The 18,683-nt window shown below is 42.6% G+C and overlaps 1 protein-coding gene across 3 annotated transcripts in view; it reads left to right on the forward strand.

Annotated features, from left to right (window-relative positions):
• The window catches only part of PIK3AP1 (phosphoinositide-3-kinase adaptor protein 1), a 96,076-nt gene that overhangs the window by 37,968 nt on the left and 39,425 nt on the right, over window positions 1-18,683 (forward strand). For all 3 annotated transcript variants that reach the window (XM_081074536.1, XM_081074538.1, XM_081074537.1), the window contains 5 exons: window positions 8,507-8,652; window positions 11,291-11,435; window positions 13,449-13,591; window positions 13,721-13,853; window positions 16,046-16,242. In XM_081074536.1, the coding sequence (XP_080930662.1) occupies window positions 8,507-8,652; window positions 11,291-11,435; window positions 13,449-13,591; window positions 13,721-13,853; window positions 16,046-16,242 (764 nt within the window). The remainder of the gene's footprint in view (window positions 1-8,506; window positions 8,653-11,290; window positions 11,436-13,448; window positions 13,592-13,720; window positions 13,854-16,045; window positions 16,243-18,683) is intronic.

Here is an 18,683-nt window from a genome sequence, read left to right on the forward strand (position 1 = left end):
CAGGCCTGCAAATTCCCCGGATATGTAGTGCAATCAGACAGCCCCAGGAATCTGCAGCTGGCACAGAACGTCTGGATGGCAAAGCAGGTTGGATGTGACAGGTGAGCCAGCCGGTGCTGGGAAAGCCAGCAGCACCGACTGCCCCAGGAAGTCGGCACGGCCTTGTGAGCAGAGTGGATTCATTTTTTCCCCTCCTCCTTTCTATTCCTTTCTTGGTGGCAGAGTGGCCACCACGAGTTTGTCTAAAGTCTCAGTTGGGGATGTGTCTACAGGACTCGGCCTTACCTTTTTGGTGTCATGAGGAGGAGGAGGAGGAGGATGAAGGTGACAAGGATATGATTGATGTCACTTTAATGAACTCGTGTTAATGCCACTAAATAATCATCACCTCCTCCTTCCCCTGACTTAAATTCTAGGAAGACATATGGTGGGTAAGAGTCTGGCATTCTACTGAACCTCTTACCATCATTCTGATTGATGACTGTATGTGACTTTGGGGGTAGCTGTGACTTGCGGGTTGGGTACACTTGTAACTGTGTTGGGAGCTTTTTAAATGAAAGGTATCAGTTGGATGGGAAATTCAATACCCACTAACCAAGGTGGGTGAACAACGGGGAAGAAAGACCCATGGGTGATGACTAAAATGAAAAAGCAGTCTTGATGTTTGCCAGGAAGCTGGGGAGGTGGGGGTGATTAAAACTCAAGTTCTGCGTCCCACCATTGCAAGCCTCTCACCTCCCACCTCAAAACCCATATGCTTTTGTAGTGGAGCAAAAGCTCCTTTATTTAGATCCATGCATTTAGAATTTGGTGCCACGGCCAAGTCTGAGGTCTCCCTTTGTGCTTTCTAAGGACACAACAATAGCCATGATACTGATTTTCTAAGCAAATAGCTAGTGTAAACAAGATACACATCAGGTGAAATGCTTAATCTACTTAAGAATCATTTTTCTAAGCATTTTGTGAACCATATTTGTGGTATACTTTCAGATGTCAGGTTAATTATAGCATCTTATTTGCTCATGAAAGAGAATAGAGCAGGATGTTGGCTTGGTAACACTTTGTTAGCCAGTGGCTTGTTATTTTATATATTTGAAGGTGCTGCTTGCTCAGGGTGTGATGAGTGGTCAGCTCCTCCCCTTCTCAATTCTGACCCAGATTTTACAATAGAGCTGACACATTCTGCTTGTATGTCTGGAATTACTTTCAACACAAGCAAAGAAATTTCTTCAACCTTTAGAAAAATAAAAACTACATTTCGATCTATATTTTATAGCATTTCCTTTTCTGACGAATACTGTTGGCTGACAGATCTTCAATATACCGTCCAAACTCTTTGAATGGTATTCAGGTCTCTGACACCGAGAATGCCTCCCTCCCCCGCCCCCATAGAAAAGGTGTCCCTGCATTCCTTCCCATAGCTCAAACACATCATTTGCTCTGCTGCCTTTGCGCCTTAATCATGCCTTTGCCTCCGCCTGCAAAGACCTTCCGACCCGCATGTCAGCATTCTCTGTGCCTTTCAAGGCCATGCTTGTCACTTCTTTGGGGATGTCTTAACTTTTTTGATTTTCTGGTGGCCATACACTGTGTTTCATAAGTCCCCGCTTATCTCTCGTAGTGTTTTGTTTTGAAGTTATTCCTGTTCTTGTTTGTCTTTGGAAGTTGGAGAGAAGCTGTTTCTCTCTTCTGTATCCCCCTGGTATCAGCGAGGACAGAAATTTTTCTTACCCTTACATTTCTTGGGGAGGCCTAGGATAGGCTTGAATATTTGTTATTCATTGATAGGCAATAAGTATTTATTAAAGGGATAAAGGAATGAATTATGAATTATTAATTTAAATAGAAAATATACACAGAAGAAAATATACGCAAAATATACCTTTTTCACAGAAGGGTAACGTGAGTATCCAAGTACTACTTGACTTACTTAAAGTAAGTTAACTTCTTTATCCTTCAGGAAGCCCTTCTCAATGTCTTGAAACTTCTGTTGTGTTTTTCATGTGACAGCACTTTTCCAAAGACTCAGAAACATAACTCACTTCGTAAATAGTGGTATTTATGGGCTCATCACACAGGTTAGTGCTTGCTGGGAAGCTGTCACATAGTTCTCAGTTTTTCCACGTGGAACCTCCTCTTCCTAGTTCAGCTGTAACCTCCTTAAGGCCAAGACTCTAGAGGACACGCTCATGGGCTCTCCCATGGCATCTGTGTCGTGCGTGATCAGTAGATACTTCTAGGCGATGAGAAGCTCGGGTTTCAGCACATTTTATGTTGGGCTTTGAGAAGTAGTTGTTTTATGATTTCATCCTTGTGGCTTAGGTAGGGTGGATGAAAATCACAATAGCTGCAAAATTGCATCCTGAGCGGAAAAGCCTCCTGAAGTTTCTCCAGACCTCAGGCAATTCTCTGTATTCCTGCCCCATCTGTGTGATGGATAAATTTAGGTCTTGGACCTGGGATGCAAATGCAGAGGGAACATGGCCCGTTTCTTTTGTGAACCCCACTACCTAGATTGCTTGTCAATTCATTTCTGCATTTTTCCAAGAAATCTGAATCTTCTTCACTCTTTCTTTTATCAGCCACGCTGAAAATTGTGGATACGAATTGATGTTCTCTTCCTACTTCATTCTAGCCCAGAGACACACATGGTCCCCCTCACTGGCCCCAGTGACCATTTCGGTTTCATTCCATTTGGGGCTAGATTGGTGGAAAGCTCTTAATTCTCTGTTGAAATTTATCTCCTTAATTTCCTTCTCTGTTCACTTTCTTTTTCCTTGTCATCCAAAACTCAGAGAAAATAATTCAATATGTTTATGCTACAGACGTTTTTCTTCCCTTCCAACTTTCACTGTACCTTATTTTCAAAACACTAATAAATTCAGCGCACCAAAATGGAAGCAGTATATCATAATCCAGTTTTTCCCCAACTTCAGTCATATGAGAATCATCAACATGCTTTATGGTTTATTTTTTTAAACAGCTTCATTGAAATATAATTCCTTTAAAGTGTACAATTCAAGGGATTTGGGGAGTATATTACATTTTCCAATTTTAAAAATTGTGGCAAAATATGTATAATATCTTATTTGCCATTTTAACCAATTTTAAGCATACAACTCAGTGGCATTAATTACATTCACAGTGTTGTACAATCACCACCACTATCTATTTCCAGAACTTTTTCAATGTACTATTAACAATATTTTCTTTAAATCAATTCATGGTTTTTTTTAAATTAAGTAAAATTATTTTTAAAGGAACCTATGCCTCTGTAGATGAAAAGCCAGTATTTCCTGATATAAAAAGTAGGTAACTATAGAAATAAAACAATAAAAACCAAACAGTGTATTAAATTCTTCTAAACACTTATGCCTCCAAAAGCCTGTGGGGGCCTTGTCGTCTCTGTGGTGCAAAGGGAGGTACGCATGTTAAAGAGGTATAAAAGGCATCCTCTTACCCCGCTGAGCCTTTCTTTTTGATGTAAGTGGGATTGAAAAAAATTGAAAAGGGACTGCTTTTTGACGATGTGTCTCCGTGTCACTGAATCTTGGCCGTTCACTTTAGAATCATTTCCTGTACCACCAGGGTGCGTGGCTCACAGTACGGGAAATGCTGTCAGGGTGCATGAGAGCATGAATTTGGGGGTTAAATTTCCATATGGCATGCACTGTATGACTTGGATAGCTTACTTAAATTTCTGTGCCATAGTGTTCTCATCTGTGAAATGGGCAGAATTATGCCAGTCTCTTAGTTATGATCAAATGGAATCATATCTGTTAAGGTTTTTGCATGGTTCCTGGGATATAATAAATGCTCAACAAATGGCAATTGTCATTTTTAAGAACGATCCTTGTTTATACTTTCCCCAAAGCTTAGCATTACCTGAGAAGAGAAGTTAGCTTGTGTACTTCAGAAAAACTCTCCAGATCAGTATATACCATTCTCTTTTCCACCTTACCCTGTCCCTCCCGTAGGCTGTCAAAAAACTGTAATCCTGACTGAGTGCCAGACGATGTGCAGGAAAGAGACAGTAAACAATGTAATATGAAAAGATAATTGGAAAGTAAGAGGTGCAGCCTTGGGTCAGAGGCCCGTCAACCCGTGGAACCTTGACTAGGCCAGTTGGCATTCAATGTCTCTTGACTTAGACCCCATCATTGGAATGTGCCTGTTGGCTCTGGTGGCAGGTCCCAGGCTCCCTAAGTGAAGTGGCATTGCTCAGAGCAAGGCAGCACCACCAGGCATTGGTGAGTGAAAGCCCACATCGTGTCTCATGAGCTACAGTCACAACCCCAGGCCAGGGGATAGCAGGGGATGCTGCTTCCTGCCCTGGACACCTCCACGAGGGAGGCAGGGCACAGACAACTGGGGTGAATGCCGCTCTGCCCCTTACTTATTGCTGCGTGACCTTGGCCATCTTACTTCAATTCTTCAGTCACACTGTTCCATTTATAAACTAGGAATAAGATATCGATTTCTATCTCCCAGGGTTGTTGTGAGGATTAAATGAGATTCAAACTATCAAACAGTCACACGATATTCAATAAATGGTAACTTTTATTGTTATTATTAGTAATAATAAGGAGCCTGTCACCCAGTCCTTTTACCTATTATGAGCTGCTTCTTGTGACTCGGTGTGAATCTAAGGACATACATATACTCATTTCATTTAAAATGACAGACATTTATTTAGATCCAAATAACGTGTAGACTCCCTTTGAAAGGACAAAAAAAAAAATGAAGCGTTAGTGTTGACAGGTTATTCTGACGTGTTTAACTTTGTGTGATCGTATTCACCTTCTTCTGCTTATTGTTCTTTCCTATCTGAAAGCAAAACAAATGAATATATAAATATAGGTATAAAATGAATAAAAGGGAAACTGGGCTTGTGGAAGCAGCGTCATGAACATGGCACGAGGCTGGTGCTCACCGATTCTTGCTGCAGTTCCCTGTGTTGTTTTGTTCTTAGATTCCCCCACCACATTTCTCTGTCTGAAGTAGTGTACGAGGAAACCTTCTTGTGTTCACTTGGCACCAATGCCTCATCTGCATATCATCCTGCCCCCTGTTCTTACCTCCTGGGTCCCTAACATTCAGGGTAGCATGACCTAGCTGCAAAACGATTGTAGACATGTGCGCGTGCACACACACACACACACACACACACACACACACACACGCTACAATCTTACGGTGCGATCCAGTTATTGCATGGTCATCCAGATAATCTGGGATGTCTTTGCGTTTGGATCCCATTTTAAAGACATTATTATCTAAATGAAAAGCCCAAGCACAGCTCTCATAAGGACTATAGCTGAGGACTCTTGGCAGGCACCAATTTGAGAAACATTAATTCACATTCTGCCTAAACCCCCAAAATATTTGAAGCAGCCTCCAAAATTAAGCATAATATCAAAAAGAGAAACAGGCAAGACCAAGGACCTGGATGAGAGTATAACAGCAATTAAGAACCAGAATTGTCATTGAGGTACCTAGCAGCAAGGGCAAAAGGTGAAACACACCATGTTAGCTTGTTTTTATTGTCGAATAAGAGAAAATAGGCAAGTTCTCTGAAGAGACAAACTTTGCCTGCCACTGATGTCAAGGAGTATTTGCCATGAGACTTTGGGGAGCCAGAGGTACAAAGAAAGTCTTTCTCTATCACTTCTCCAGAGTTTCTCTAGACTTCATAAAAGCCAAGAGGATATTGTTACATTTTAAAGCAGTGAGGATACTATTGATGTCTTAATAATACTTGACCCTAGGGAGGATCCTCAGGCTTTTCAGAGTGCCTTTGCTCAAACATTTATTATTTGAGTCTCGGGACAACCAAGATAGAATTATCTTTAAGGTGCGGAGGGGTCAAGAGTGATCTACACATTTAAGTGGGAAAGTTTGGGGTCATCTCACTCTGTCAGGTGGGTTTCAGTGGTGCTTATGTCTGGGTTGGCATTTCCTTCATGGAAACTTGGGATCTGCCAAAGTAGATAGACCTTGGCCCAGTCTATAGCGTACTGTGGAAAAGGCCAATGTTGCTGGAAGAAACTTAGGTGGTACTGTTGGTCGTCAGTCAGTGCCACCAGAATCACCCTGCAGAAGGAGTGGCATCCTGCCTGGCTTCCCGAAATGAATTAGCTGCTGGTGGCTGTGTAAAGTGACTTAAGGAATGGATCTACTGGAAGGGGTTGTCTATACGGCCCATCTGAACGCCAAGTGCCGCACTGTTAGGCTCAGTCTCACTTATGCCAAGCCGGTGAACAATTAATCAAAATCCAGTTGCTACCTTTCTCCTCCAGGAAGAACCTCTGAAATGGGAAGAAAAAAAAAAAAAGGACATCCAGGCATCTAATAATAAAAAAAATTGAAGCTTGATGTGATAGTATGTAATTATTAAGAAGAAGAATATTAATTATCCCTGATCTTTTTTGGCTATTTCCTTCACAGGATCTGTGGTGGGTGGGAGTTGCTAGTCATTTTAGAAGTGAACGATGAAGGAGAGGAGTGTGTGGGGAAAGGCAGATCCAGCAAAAAAATGGCAACTTTTAATTAAATTGGCTTGAATAGCAGGGAGGTGGGGAGACTACTGCAGTTAGCCTTTGAAGGTGGATATTAGCACTGAGTGAGAGTGGAGTTCGTAGGATGGGATGCGATAGGGTGGACCCTTGGAACTCCCAGGGTCCTTTGCCCCATCTCTTAGCACTGAATTCCACCTGGATTCCTGTTGCAAAAACAAGATCAAAGACTTGGACGCACTGAGCCAGGCTTTCTGGAATACCACGTCTTGAGAGAAATCATGGAGATGGGAGGAGCTGCAAGAGCGTGTGCCTCACTGTCCATCACACTCTGGGGTCATGCATAGGCTCTACTAGCACAGGTGTCAGGCTCTAGGACAGGCCCCCTGTCCAAGGCTGTGGAGCTTTTCAGCTGTGTGTCTGGAAGCCTCAGTCCTTCACTTGGCCTGAGCAGGTCCTGGAGGTCCTTGCCTAGGACCTTGTCCCCTGGCTGTGCTCCCCCATGTCAGCCTTCGTGGTTGTGGGAGCACAGCCTCTCCCCTGGCACGAAGTAAGGTCTAGGGTGCCAGCCTGTGGTTACAGCTTTCTTTGGGGGACATATCAGTGGCCTGACCCACCAGCCACCCCAGCATTGTATCAGGACTGATTGCCACGAGCTGTGTAGGAGGCCAACTCCTTCCCCAGGAGGCTAGCCTGCAAGAATCAGCCAAGGTAACCCTTACTCTCACCCAGCCACTGTTTTAAATTGTGGGCTCTCTGAAGGTGGGATTGGTGTCTGATTCATTCTCACGTCCTCTCAGTGCCTAACATACAAGTATTCGGCTGGTTCCATAAGTGGTTTACGAATGAGAAAAGCCCAAGAAAGGGACGATGACCCTTCCCTCTCCTCTTAACGATTCTTGACCATTTTTCTTTCTTTGAGGATCTGATGAAAGCTTTGTACTATCTCCAGGAAAAAATACAGACACACACACACACACACACACACACACACACACACACACAGAATCTTGCATACAAGTAGCCTATCAGTGGACGGACCCTGGCTAAGAGCGCTTGCCTTAGAGTTCTGGTATGTTCCACTTACACCATCTCAGCGTCATCTCATTCTGTGTCATGCCCACACATTTGTGTACCCCTCCTCACCTGCTCTGAATCGTTTATGTTTTAATCTTTCGTAGAAGTGTTACCGTGTTTCCCCGAAAATGAGACCTAGCCAGACAATCAGCTCTATTGTGTCTTTTGGAGCAAAAATTAATATAAGACCTGGTCTTATTTCTTATTTTACTATAAGACCAGGTCTTACATAACATGACATGACATGACATAACATAACAACATAACACAACAACATAACACACCGGGTCTTATATTAATTTTTGCTCCAAAAGAAGCTTTAGAGCTGATTGTCCAGCTAGGTCTTACTTTCAGGGAAACGGTAGCTGTGGTACTGATCTGGAACCCAGTTCCACTGATCTAAGATTCGTTGAAAATTATTGATTTTCACTGTTGCTCTGGCAGGGGCACATTGGTTAGCCATGACCCTGAGGAATCATGGATTTCTGGACACCACAGGTTTGGCTTGATGTTCAAAAGATGACCTACAAATGGACAGCCCCCATTCTTGACCTCACTTGAGGAGACCCTTCCTTTCCCCTCAAACCCCAAAGCCAGCCCTGCAAGCAGTCTGGATCTAAAGCTTCTGGAAGCCTATTGATTGAGAGTAAGTTTGTCAGCCTCAGAAAGCAGCCTACCTCAGGCTTGTGGGCTTTTCTCGCCACCCTGGGCTCTACCCTGTGGCCCACATGGCGGTTTACTTTTCCCCATTAGATCCTCTTTCATGATTTCCTGAGTTACTCCCTTCAGCCTGTATTTGTTTAACGTTCAGAGCTGTTTCCTATTTGGTAATGTTTGGGGCTTTCACCGTGTCGGACATGCACATCAATTCCCCTTCCTTCTGTTCCCATTCAGTGGTGTTCTCTGTTCCATAGATTCTGGCTGCGACTCAGTCACTGACACCGAGACTGAGGACGAAAAGGTCCTTCCCTACTTGAAGAAGCAGAGCCTGCCACTGTTGCCACTCGAGACTTCACCTGAGAACCTCATGGTGGTGCAGCCGGAACGCATTCGCTGTGGGGTAGGCACTTCTGGGGCTGGTGGATCCATGTCAGCACACAGGCTTTCGGGCTTTTCAGTGGATGGATTTGTTGGAGTAAAGGGAACGGGTTCTCTTTTTGCACCTCAGTGTAATCCCAGACTTCCTGTGGGGTTTCCCCTGAACATAAGCTGCCCTGGAAACCCCCGTACCTGGGTCTTAGACAAAGAGAGACGAGCCTAGGAATGGATGTGTCATCAATCTAAGACTTTTTAGTTCATGGATCTAAAACTTAGGACATGTGGGAAACCAGCAGATATGAGCATTACAAGACACTTATGCCACCTCTGAAGTTCGAGGCCTGGCTTTGTTCCTGCCAGCCTGGTGCTGGGAGCAAGGAGATGTAGGGCATTTTGAGAGCTTGCTTCCTTCTCCATCAACAACTGGCCACTGGCGTGGCCCAAATGAGTGCTTCGGAGCTTGATAGCTGAAACTTGCTGGCCAGTATTGCTTGCTAAAGGGATAAGATTAATACCTAAGCATAATGTGACTAACATTTTCAGGCTGATTTGAATGTGATGGCCAACTAATGGGCCACTGTCATTTGAATCCTGCCACAGTATTGATAGTTTTTCATGATCTCTCCCTTCCTGACAAACAGTATGTGCTATTAGTTCAGAGCAGCAAAATGCTTCCCCATAGCTACAAGCCCTTTGTTAAGTTTGCTACCATGGGCTCCTGAGACAAGAGGGCAACAGAGCTGTGGCAATGGGAAGCACTGGCTTCCTTGCCTTTGTGAATGATTTCCCGTGCAATCTGGGTCCATGAGGCATCTGGCAAGGACTTCTTACGTGAGGGTTGCAAACTGCTGCTTTGGGCTGGGTTGAACTCATACACATGTTTGTTTTGGACTGCACAGTATTTTAAAAGTTAGGCAGGAAAATTTGTATTTCCAGCTTTCTTTAAGTCAGAACATAGTGATACCAGGCCTTAGCAGCCCTTTATATGGGGCATGCATTTTCCAGTTCGATTCATAATCCTTCCTGCCTTCCCCATGCCCCTGTCACCCTGAGATCAGGCTGGTGGATGCCTGTGGGTGGGAACTAAAGAACAATGCCTTTAACATGCCTCTCTGATTCTCCAGCTTTTGTTCCTTCTCCCATCCTGACTCCCACTAATTCAGGATTCTCCTTGTTGCCTACTCTAGGTCTCTGGGTTCTGAGGTAGCTGGGCTGGGGTTAGTCCTAACTGACAATAGGGGAGACACACTTGTTCTGTCTGGCTCCCCACGCTCCCTGGGAGAAGAGCTGGGCTTGCAGCAGGAATCAGGTCAACCACAAACACATTCACAGTCAGGCCCAGCAGCCCCTAGGAGCCAGTACCACGCCGTTCCCTCACCTGTTGTGAAATCACAGCCATTGTAATGTAGGGCACTCTGAGGCCTTTACAGCAGAATCTTAGAATGAACATTTGGGGAGTTAGGATGAACTTAGAATGAACATTATAGCCAGAAATATTTCTTTTCCCCATTTTGTTATTTTTTGTTTTTTTGGTGGGGAGGGGCTATCCCTACCAGTTCAGTGTCTTCAGAGGACAAGATAATTCCATTTGGCAGGGTTGGCAAGAGATCTTAAACCAAGGCAAAATAGCCATTCAGGTTGCTCAGTACCTTGGGAAAATTAATCCTCCAGTACGTTATTTTTGTCCATCCATGAACAGCACTAAGTTGTAGAACAAGAGGGCTTCTCTAGGCTGATGCCTCTTACATTATAAGCTGCATATGAGTCACCTGGGAATCTTGGTAAAAGTGCAGATGCTGGTTCAGTGGGCCCAGGAAGGGCCTGAGCTTCTGCATTTCTAACAAGCTTCCAGGGAAGCCACTGCTGCTGGGCCCTTGGCCTCATTTTGGGTAACAAAGCTAGTCTAGAATAGTGCTTCTCCAACTATCTATGGTGAAAAACTACTCTGTATTTTGTTTTTTAAATTTCCAATTCTGCCATGGGACAATGCTTTTATAAAATACAAAAAAAAAAAAAAAAAAAAAAAGAAGAAGAAGGAGAAGAAGGAGAAGAAAAGACATGCTATAAAAATGAAATAATAAGGCACAAAATACAAGCCCCAGATTTTAAAATTGTTACCATTAGGTTCAACATATATAAGATTACTCCATCAAATTACTATAAAGATTTATAAATGTTCACTCTTGGGTTTTGTAACTTGTTTCATTGGGACCTATGACAAATAGTGGCTGCCCAGCCCTGGACTGCAGACCCCACCCTGTTCTGGAACAGTCTCCCTAGATATCGTGTTTCCCTGAAAATAAGACCTCGCCGGACCATCAGTTCTAATGCGTCTTTTGGAGCAAAAATTAATGTAAGACCCAGTCTTATTTTAATATAAGACCCAGTCTTATATAATGTATAAGACCAGGTATAATATAATATAATACCCAGTATAATATGATATAATATAATGCCCAGTATAATAGAACATAATATAATACTGGGTCTTATATTAATTTTTGCTCCAAAAGACGCATTAGAACTGATGGTCCGCCGAGGTCTTATTGTCGGGGAAACAGGGTAGAATTGGGGCTAAGGGAGCTGGGAGACCATCTCGCTCAGCACCCTAATAGGGGACCCAGGAGGGAGACGGGATGATGACTAGACTCCTGTTCCAGGCAGAAACCACTGTCTACGTCATTCTGAGATGTAAACTGGATCAGAGAGTGACGACGGAAGCAGAATTTTCTCCTGAGGACTCTCCCTCAATAAGGGTGGAAGCCAAGCTGGAGAATGAGTACACCGTTTCCATGAAGGCTCCTAGTAAGTAGCCCCATTTACCTCCAGAAATTAGGCATCATGTTATGGAAGAGGCCCCTCTTGCTTTCTTTTACTTATCCTATTGTTATTTAACAACTGAGCAAAGTGACAGCCAAAATTTGGGTTTGGTTGTCATGTTCCATTTAAAGAAAAGGAAGTGTCAGAAACATACATGTGGCATGGGGTGGGGGCGGGGAGGAATGGATATATTAACATTTTTATCATTATAAAGTTAATGTATTAAAATTCTTTTGAAATTAGAGAAAAATAAGAACAAAGCCATCAGACTACCATTCAGTCTTTTTGGTTCACAATTTTTAGAAATATCGTTGTTTCTATAGTATCTATTACCTGACATTCTGGTTGTCTTTATGTAATCTTATATGTATTCTTTCCCCATCCCTTTCCCCCATGCTACCGTGTTTCACCGCAAATAAGACCTAGTCAGACAATCAACTTTAATGCGTCTTTTGGAGCAAAAATTAATATAAGATCTGGTATTATATTATATTATATCATATCATATTATACCCGGTTTTATATTATGTAAGACTCAGTCTTATTTAACTATAATATTATATTCATTTTTGCTCCAAAAGACGCATTAGAGCTGATTGTCTGGCTAGGTTTTATTTTCGGGGAAACATGGTATTTCTTGGACTTTACAAACTTGCCATTTTATAATACATTTTTTTCTATTATAAAGGTAATGTGATGCTGTACACCTGAAATTAATATAAAATCACATCTAATGGCAAAAAATTTAATGTGTGCTCAATACAGAAAACTTTAGAATACAGTAACGATAATGGAAAGTAAATAGTAAATTACCCATATACCCACCCCACAGGAAATCCCTTGTTTCTGTATTTTTCCACATCTGTATACATGCTTTGTACTGTCTCCTAGTCCACTTTTGTTACCTAGAAAATACCTGTGAGTATTTTTCCATATTAGTAAATGGTTGTGACATAATCCATTGTATAGACAGATGTACCATAATTTATAAAGCCAGTTCCTTGTGTTGGACTTGGATCTTACCACCATAATTTTTAAAGCTGCATAATATTCAACTGAAAAGAAATGTCATCTTTCAATTTTTCATTTCCTCATTGTTGCATATTTATGTAATTTCTGATTGCTTATTGTCTTCTTCTTATTTTAAATTATAATATATTGAGCATCATTATGCCTTGCAGGTTTTTTTTTTTCCTTTTGTATTTAGGATTATTCCTTAAGTTGGAAACCTTGAAACAATGGGCATTGTTAAGGATCCTGGGAAATAGTGCTTAATTGCTTTCTGAAACATTACTGTTATCAAGTTTATTTGCTATGCCATTACCAGCACGAGGTGTTGTTGTTTTAAATACTTTTTGCTAATTGGATATGTTTTTAAAATAATAGTGTGTTTTAATTTGTGGGTTTTTTTAATTACTAGTGAGGGTGAATATTTTTTTCATGTTCTTTACTTGTCGCATTATCTCTTTTGTGAATCAAATCATTGTGGTTGGAGTATTTTTAATTTTTTACTTCCCCCCTCAAAACCCCTTCCTGTGGTGCAGAAGAGAGAGAGCATGCAGGGAGGGTTCATTGTAATGATGGCAGAGCAGAGAATCAATTCTACTGGCCCAGTGGGTGAAAGTACGGAGTTCCACCGGCCCAGATCCCTCCCACCTTCTGGCAACCACTGGCCTTTGTGTAAAGTGCTTTAATTTCAACTCTTCTTCCTGCTTATTGTGGTACTAGGCCTATAGTAGTGAAACAAATAGATGAAAATCATTCGAAAATTAAATTTCAGATCCAGTGAAGATCTGGACTCAGAGTCCTGTCATGTGTGAGTCTGCTCGTCTTTTTAGAACTTCTGCCCTTTCCCTCACTTCCTTATCCCCAGCTCACCTCCAAGATCTTTCTTCCAGCCCCCAATTAATTTCTTCGCCATGAAGATGAATCCATCAACACTTTCCCTGGACCCTTATTCTTTCTGGGCACTTTTATAGTATCTTTTCTTCTGTTCAGACCTTTCATCAGGGAATGTTTCTCTGAAGATATATTCCGGGGATTTAGTGGTGTGCGAAACCATTATCAGCTATTACACTGACATGGAAGAAATTGGGAGTTTATTGTCCAGTGCTGCCAATCCTGTGGAGTTCATGTGTCAGGTAAGGATGTTAGAAAGGAAACCTGCGTTTTCTGGACATGGATTATCTGCTCATGGTTCATCAGCCTTGAATCTGCTGCTTGGGAGATAGCTGGATTTAAAATCTGACTGTCTTCACTTTTGTATTTAGGCCTTTAAAATTGTGCCCTACAACACAGAGACCCTTGATAAACTGCTAACAGAGTCCCTGAAGAACAACATCCCTGCAAGTGGGCTGCACCTCTTTGGAATCAACCAGCTGGAAGAAGAAGATATGATGACAAGTAAGTCAGTAGTCAAACCTGAGGAAATCAACACTGGGTTGATTCCAGTTTGCTGGTTCCTGTTCTACAGCCCTCCCTTTGAGAAGGAGTCCTTCTTCACTGGCTAACGATAGATTCTTCTTAATTGTAAATCTGAATTCATCACCCCCTTACTGAAAACCCTTTGTGGTTCCCACTTGCCTTCCAGATAAAGTCCAAACTCCTTAACCTGTTTGCAGGTTCTTCCCAAGGGCTCCTGCTGCATTTCTGACCTCGACTCTCTCTACTCTCTCCCTTGGCTTTTGTGCTCTGCTCCACAGAAGGTATGGACTTCTTTCATCTAATGAAAATGCCACCGTGCCTCTTATCATCTCGACTCATGAGAATACACTTCTTCCTGCCCTTCTTGGTTGCCATTCACCTGGCTAATTTCTCTTTACCTCCCTGCAACAGCTTAGATTGTACTTCCTCGGGAACGCCTTCTTGAACCTTCAGAAGGTTCCATCTACGTCCTGCGGGCTCCCCCAGCATGTTGGCTGTCCACTGTCCTTGTGCTGCTCAGCAGTATCTGTCTCCTTTGCTGGGCTGTCAGCTCAGTGAGGGCTGGAACTGTGCCTGGGTGGCTCATTGTAGGCTCTTGAAACAAATACTTGTTTGATGAGGGAGGAGGAGTCTTGTGTGCAGGTGTGACCTGTCAGGACCTGGAAGAACCACTTGCACGGGGATGGGGCCTGGAGCTCTGGACAGGATGCCTGTTATTCTGTGGACGCCACTCTTCCTTCACGCTGTGGGTGTACTTCACAAGGGGACCCACGTCTTCTTACCCTCTGCCTGCGTCCTATTCTTCCATAGCCTAACAGAACCATAGGAGGAGGTTATGCTACCTTCACATCCTTCTCCTGGGGGCATTCTCTTGTTGCCTCTCCCCATTTCCCTACTGTGGAATGTTCTTGAATTAATTCCAGCAGGTGTTAATATTCTCTATTCTTAAACTTGGGGCTTAGGAGGGAGTGTGTGGGATTCTGGGGACATTTTCAGATCTCTCATTCCAAGGATCATATCCTGGTGAATAGGAAGCTGGGTTTGTCTTATTAAAAAAAAAAAAAATATATATATATATATATATATATATATATATATATGTATATGGTATCACAGTTGTGTTTAGAAATCAACTTTTATGAAAACAAAAAAAGATTTGCCCTTCCCCGCCACCTCCACAACAAACACGTCTGTTTTCTTGGTTGAGTTTAACTTGTTGTACCGTGTTTCCCCGAAAATAAGACCTAGCCAGACAGTCGGCTCTAATGCGTCTTTTGGAGCAAAAATTAAAATAAAACCTGGTCTTATTTTACTATAACACCTGGTTTTTATAATATAATATAATTACTATAATATGATATAATACCAGGTCTTATATTAGTTTTTGCTGTAAAAGACGCATTAGAGCTGATTGTCCGGCTAGGTCTTATTTTCGGGGAAACATGGTATTCAGATATTAGTAGGTGGAGGGGGTCATGGGGATTCAGTGACTCTCAGGAGTACTTTGTTTCCCACGAAATCAGAGGTTAGTGGACATCCTGGGGTTCACTTGCATTAATACAAACATTTAAAACCTGTTCTAAACAAGGAACTTACTGAACACCATCATATTAATCCTCCCAGGTCCCTTTGAGCTAGTCTGGAAATATTTTCTATTTCAAAACTAAGGTTTGGGGAAAGACTAAGTATCATAATCAGAATTACTTGACATGCTTTATGAAATTGGGAATAAGAACTAAGAAAATGGACTTCTTCCTTTCAGTCAGCACAAAACAATTGCTTTAAAGTACCCTGAAATTTGCAGAGAAGGTCAAAACATGATTCCTGTTGCACTTTGTGGCTGCTATTTAAGCCTTTAAAAAAATCTGCATATTATGAATCTATTCTTTCTCAGGATTCCTTGGTTTTTTTAGAGAAAGAAGGTAGGATGTTAATTATTAGATCTGCTAATAATTAACATACGAGTATTATTTCTTCTGTCATCTGAGGGTATAATCTTCAGTGGTTCCTTGAAGGAAGCTGTCAGATGTTAGGTCCATCAACCAAGAAGTAATGATCAAATGCCTATTAGGATGCAATGTTAGGCTTGTCAGCTTTGTCTCCCAGAACTGGGGTGCCCACTCTGCCTCCCCTTTTATCTGTCTATGAAGTTTTCATTGACAATTTTTCAGATCAGAGGGATGAAGAGCTGCCCACCTTGTTACATTTTGCTGCGAAGTATGGACTGAAGAATCTCACTGCCTTGTTGCTCACCTGCCCGGGAGCCCTACAAGCATACAGTGTAGCCAACAAGCACGGACACTACCCCAACACCATCGCCGAGAAACATGGCTTCAGGGACCTGCGGCAGTTCATCGATGAGTATGTGGTAAGGTCAAGGCGGGAGAGGCCCCAGGACTGGAAATGCACTATGTCGTCCTAGGGCTTCCTTTTCACCAAAGACGTGGTTGGGTTTCATCTCTAGCATGTCCTCCTGTGCCTCTTCCAGCAGGGGCAATACATGTGGGCTTAAGAAACCAGCTCTGGAGTCCATGGACCTGGGTCCAAGTTCCTGTAGCAACATTTGTCAGCCACGTGGCTTTGGACAAATCATGTGTCCTCTCTCTCTGTTTCCTAATATGTAGAAGGAAGATAACAGTATATACCCATAGGGTTCTTCTGAGGATAAAAGGAAATAATGTAGGTAAAAAACTGAGGTCCACCTTCAAAGAATTGACAGAAACATTTATGGAATGAATCTGCTGAAGATTCGATGCTGATCCCTCTTCCTCAGCCACCTCCCCATCCACCTTCCAAGTCATCTTGGCGGGATGCTCCCAGTTACCTCACCCACCGTCAAGCCCAGGTGAACTGTGTTAGGAGTGTTTCTTTCCTTAGCAGAGACACTATAAAACTTTGCACCTGAGGTTTCAGGGAGCCCAACTGTGAGGCCTGACCTTCTGCTGACAGCTTCTTTCTGAGTCTGCCTGTCTTAGGGTAGATATTCCCAGTTTAGCTGCTCACTTGGTTTTGAACTAGATTCTCCTTGATCATTGACTTCTGGGTCCTTTGAGTGTAATCTCATGTTATGCCTAGGCTTTGGAGTCACCCCAGTATTGCTTCCATTTGCTTGGTGGCAGCTGCCCTTCCTGATTCTACCCTTTTCGGGTTTTCCTCCATTTTCACGATTTACAGCAAGGATGTGAGAATAGCTTGGCCCCTCGTATGGGGCTGTGACCTCAAAAGAAACAGTAAACACAATTGAGTCTTGCTCTCTACCTCCAGACAGGAGTGATCCTGACACTACCCCAGAAATCGAACTGTCTGCTCTGTATTTGACAATCTACATGGCAATGACTCACGAGGCATGTAGAGGGGGCTTCCCAAAGTTTTGGGGTGATTAAGTGTGTTGAATGAATAGAATAGCCCAAGTGCCAATGATTTGGGCATCATTGACATAAATGAAGTTATAAAGTGCTCATAGTCTGGGAGTATTTACTCAGCTTTACTTTGAAGTCACAAATGTATAAAAGGCACTGTTTCATTTCCATGCCAATAGTTTTTATAAAGGACAACACAGTGTTCATGTTAATAACTGCTATCTATTGAATTTATTTAATTGGCAAATGCATGATCTTATTTCATCCTCACCACAATCTTTCCTTTGAAGTTGACAGTATTATTATCTCCCTTTAACAAATGAGGAAAGGAGCCTTGAAAGGCAGAATAACTGTGCCTAGGGTCACACACTAGTAAGGGCAGAGATAGGATTTGAACCTGGTTTGATGTGAAAACTGGGCTTGTTATCCTACTTACTCTACACAGCAGGGAGGTTTAAAGATACACTTTCAACTTGTACTGAAGTTAATCTGATTCACATTTCTCATATCATCTTTGTTCTCCAACTGTAGTCACCTTCAACCAATGCATTGTTAGCATTGCTACCAAAAGGTTGTCCCTACGTGTTGTTTATGACCTCTAAGAAATGTCCCATTTCCTCTTTCCATGACATCAAAACCAAATGCCAGTCGTTGAATCTCCAGCATTTCACAGCTGCCACCTGGTTCACTCCTTGGGTCGTCTTATCAGGAAACCAACATAGACTGTCAATGGCAGATTAGCTCTCTCAGGGTAGTGATGATGAAAATGAGTATTTTTGTGGGTTGGTGCTGAAATCAGGATTGTGAAACACCAAAATTTCTCACCAGGAAAAGTTGTGCAGAGGTTTTAGAGAAACCAGCTCTCTGGTTTCCCAACCACCTGGAGGCAGAATGACAGAGGGCAGCTGGCCTGACTTCGGGGCATTTCATCCAAGACATCTCTGCTTGATTACACAGGACATAAAAATGAGGGACGTACTTTGGCGAAGTGCACTGTCAGGCACTTTGGAGCCGCCTGCTGGAAGGACGAGGCCTAGTGAATCAGTTTCCTGAGGGACCTCTGACTACACATAATGCAAAAACACCTTAGCTACAGCCCTGTTTATCCCATTTGAATTTCCATGTGGCTAGTCAGTAAGGCTTATACCCTCGTGCATTTCCTCCCTTTTGAGGAACCATTAGGGTATAATGGAAAGGTCAGAAGCCAGGATTGCAGTCCTTTGAGTAAGGTGCTAGGTTTTCCTGAGCTTTGGTTTTCTCATCTGTGAACTAGAGAATATTTTACCTTTCTTAAGCCCTGGTGGAAACAATGACATATAATGTATAGGCAAATACCTAGCATCGTACCTGACACATAATAAGTGCTCGTGAGAAAGGTGAAAATTTGGCTGGCCTGGTGGTTCAGGTGGTTGGAGCGCCGTACTTCTAATGCTGAGGTTGTCAGCGGGGT

Source organism: Rhinolophus hipposideros (genome assembly GCF_964194185.1).
Source record: "Rhinolophus hipposideros genome assembly, chromosome: 15".
Classification (NCBI taxonomy): Eukaryota; Metazoa; Chordata; class Mammalia; order Chiroptera; family Rhinolophidae; genus Rhinolophus; species Rhinolophus hipposideros.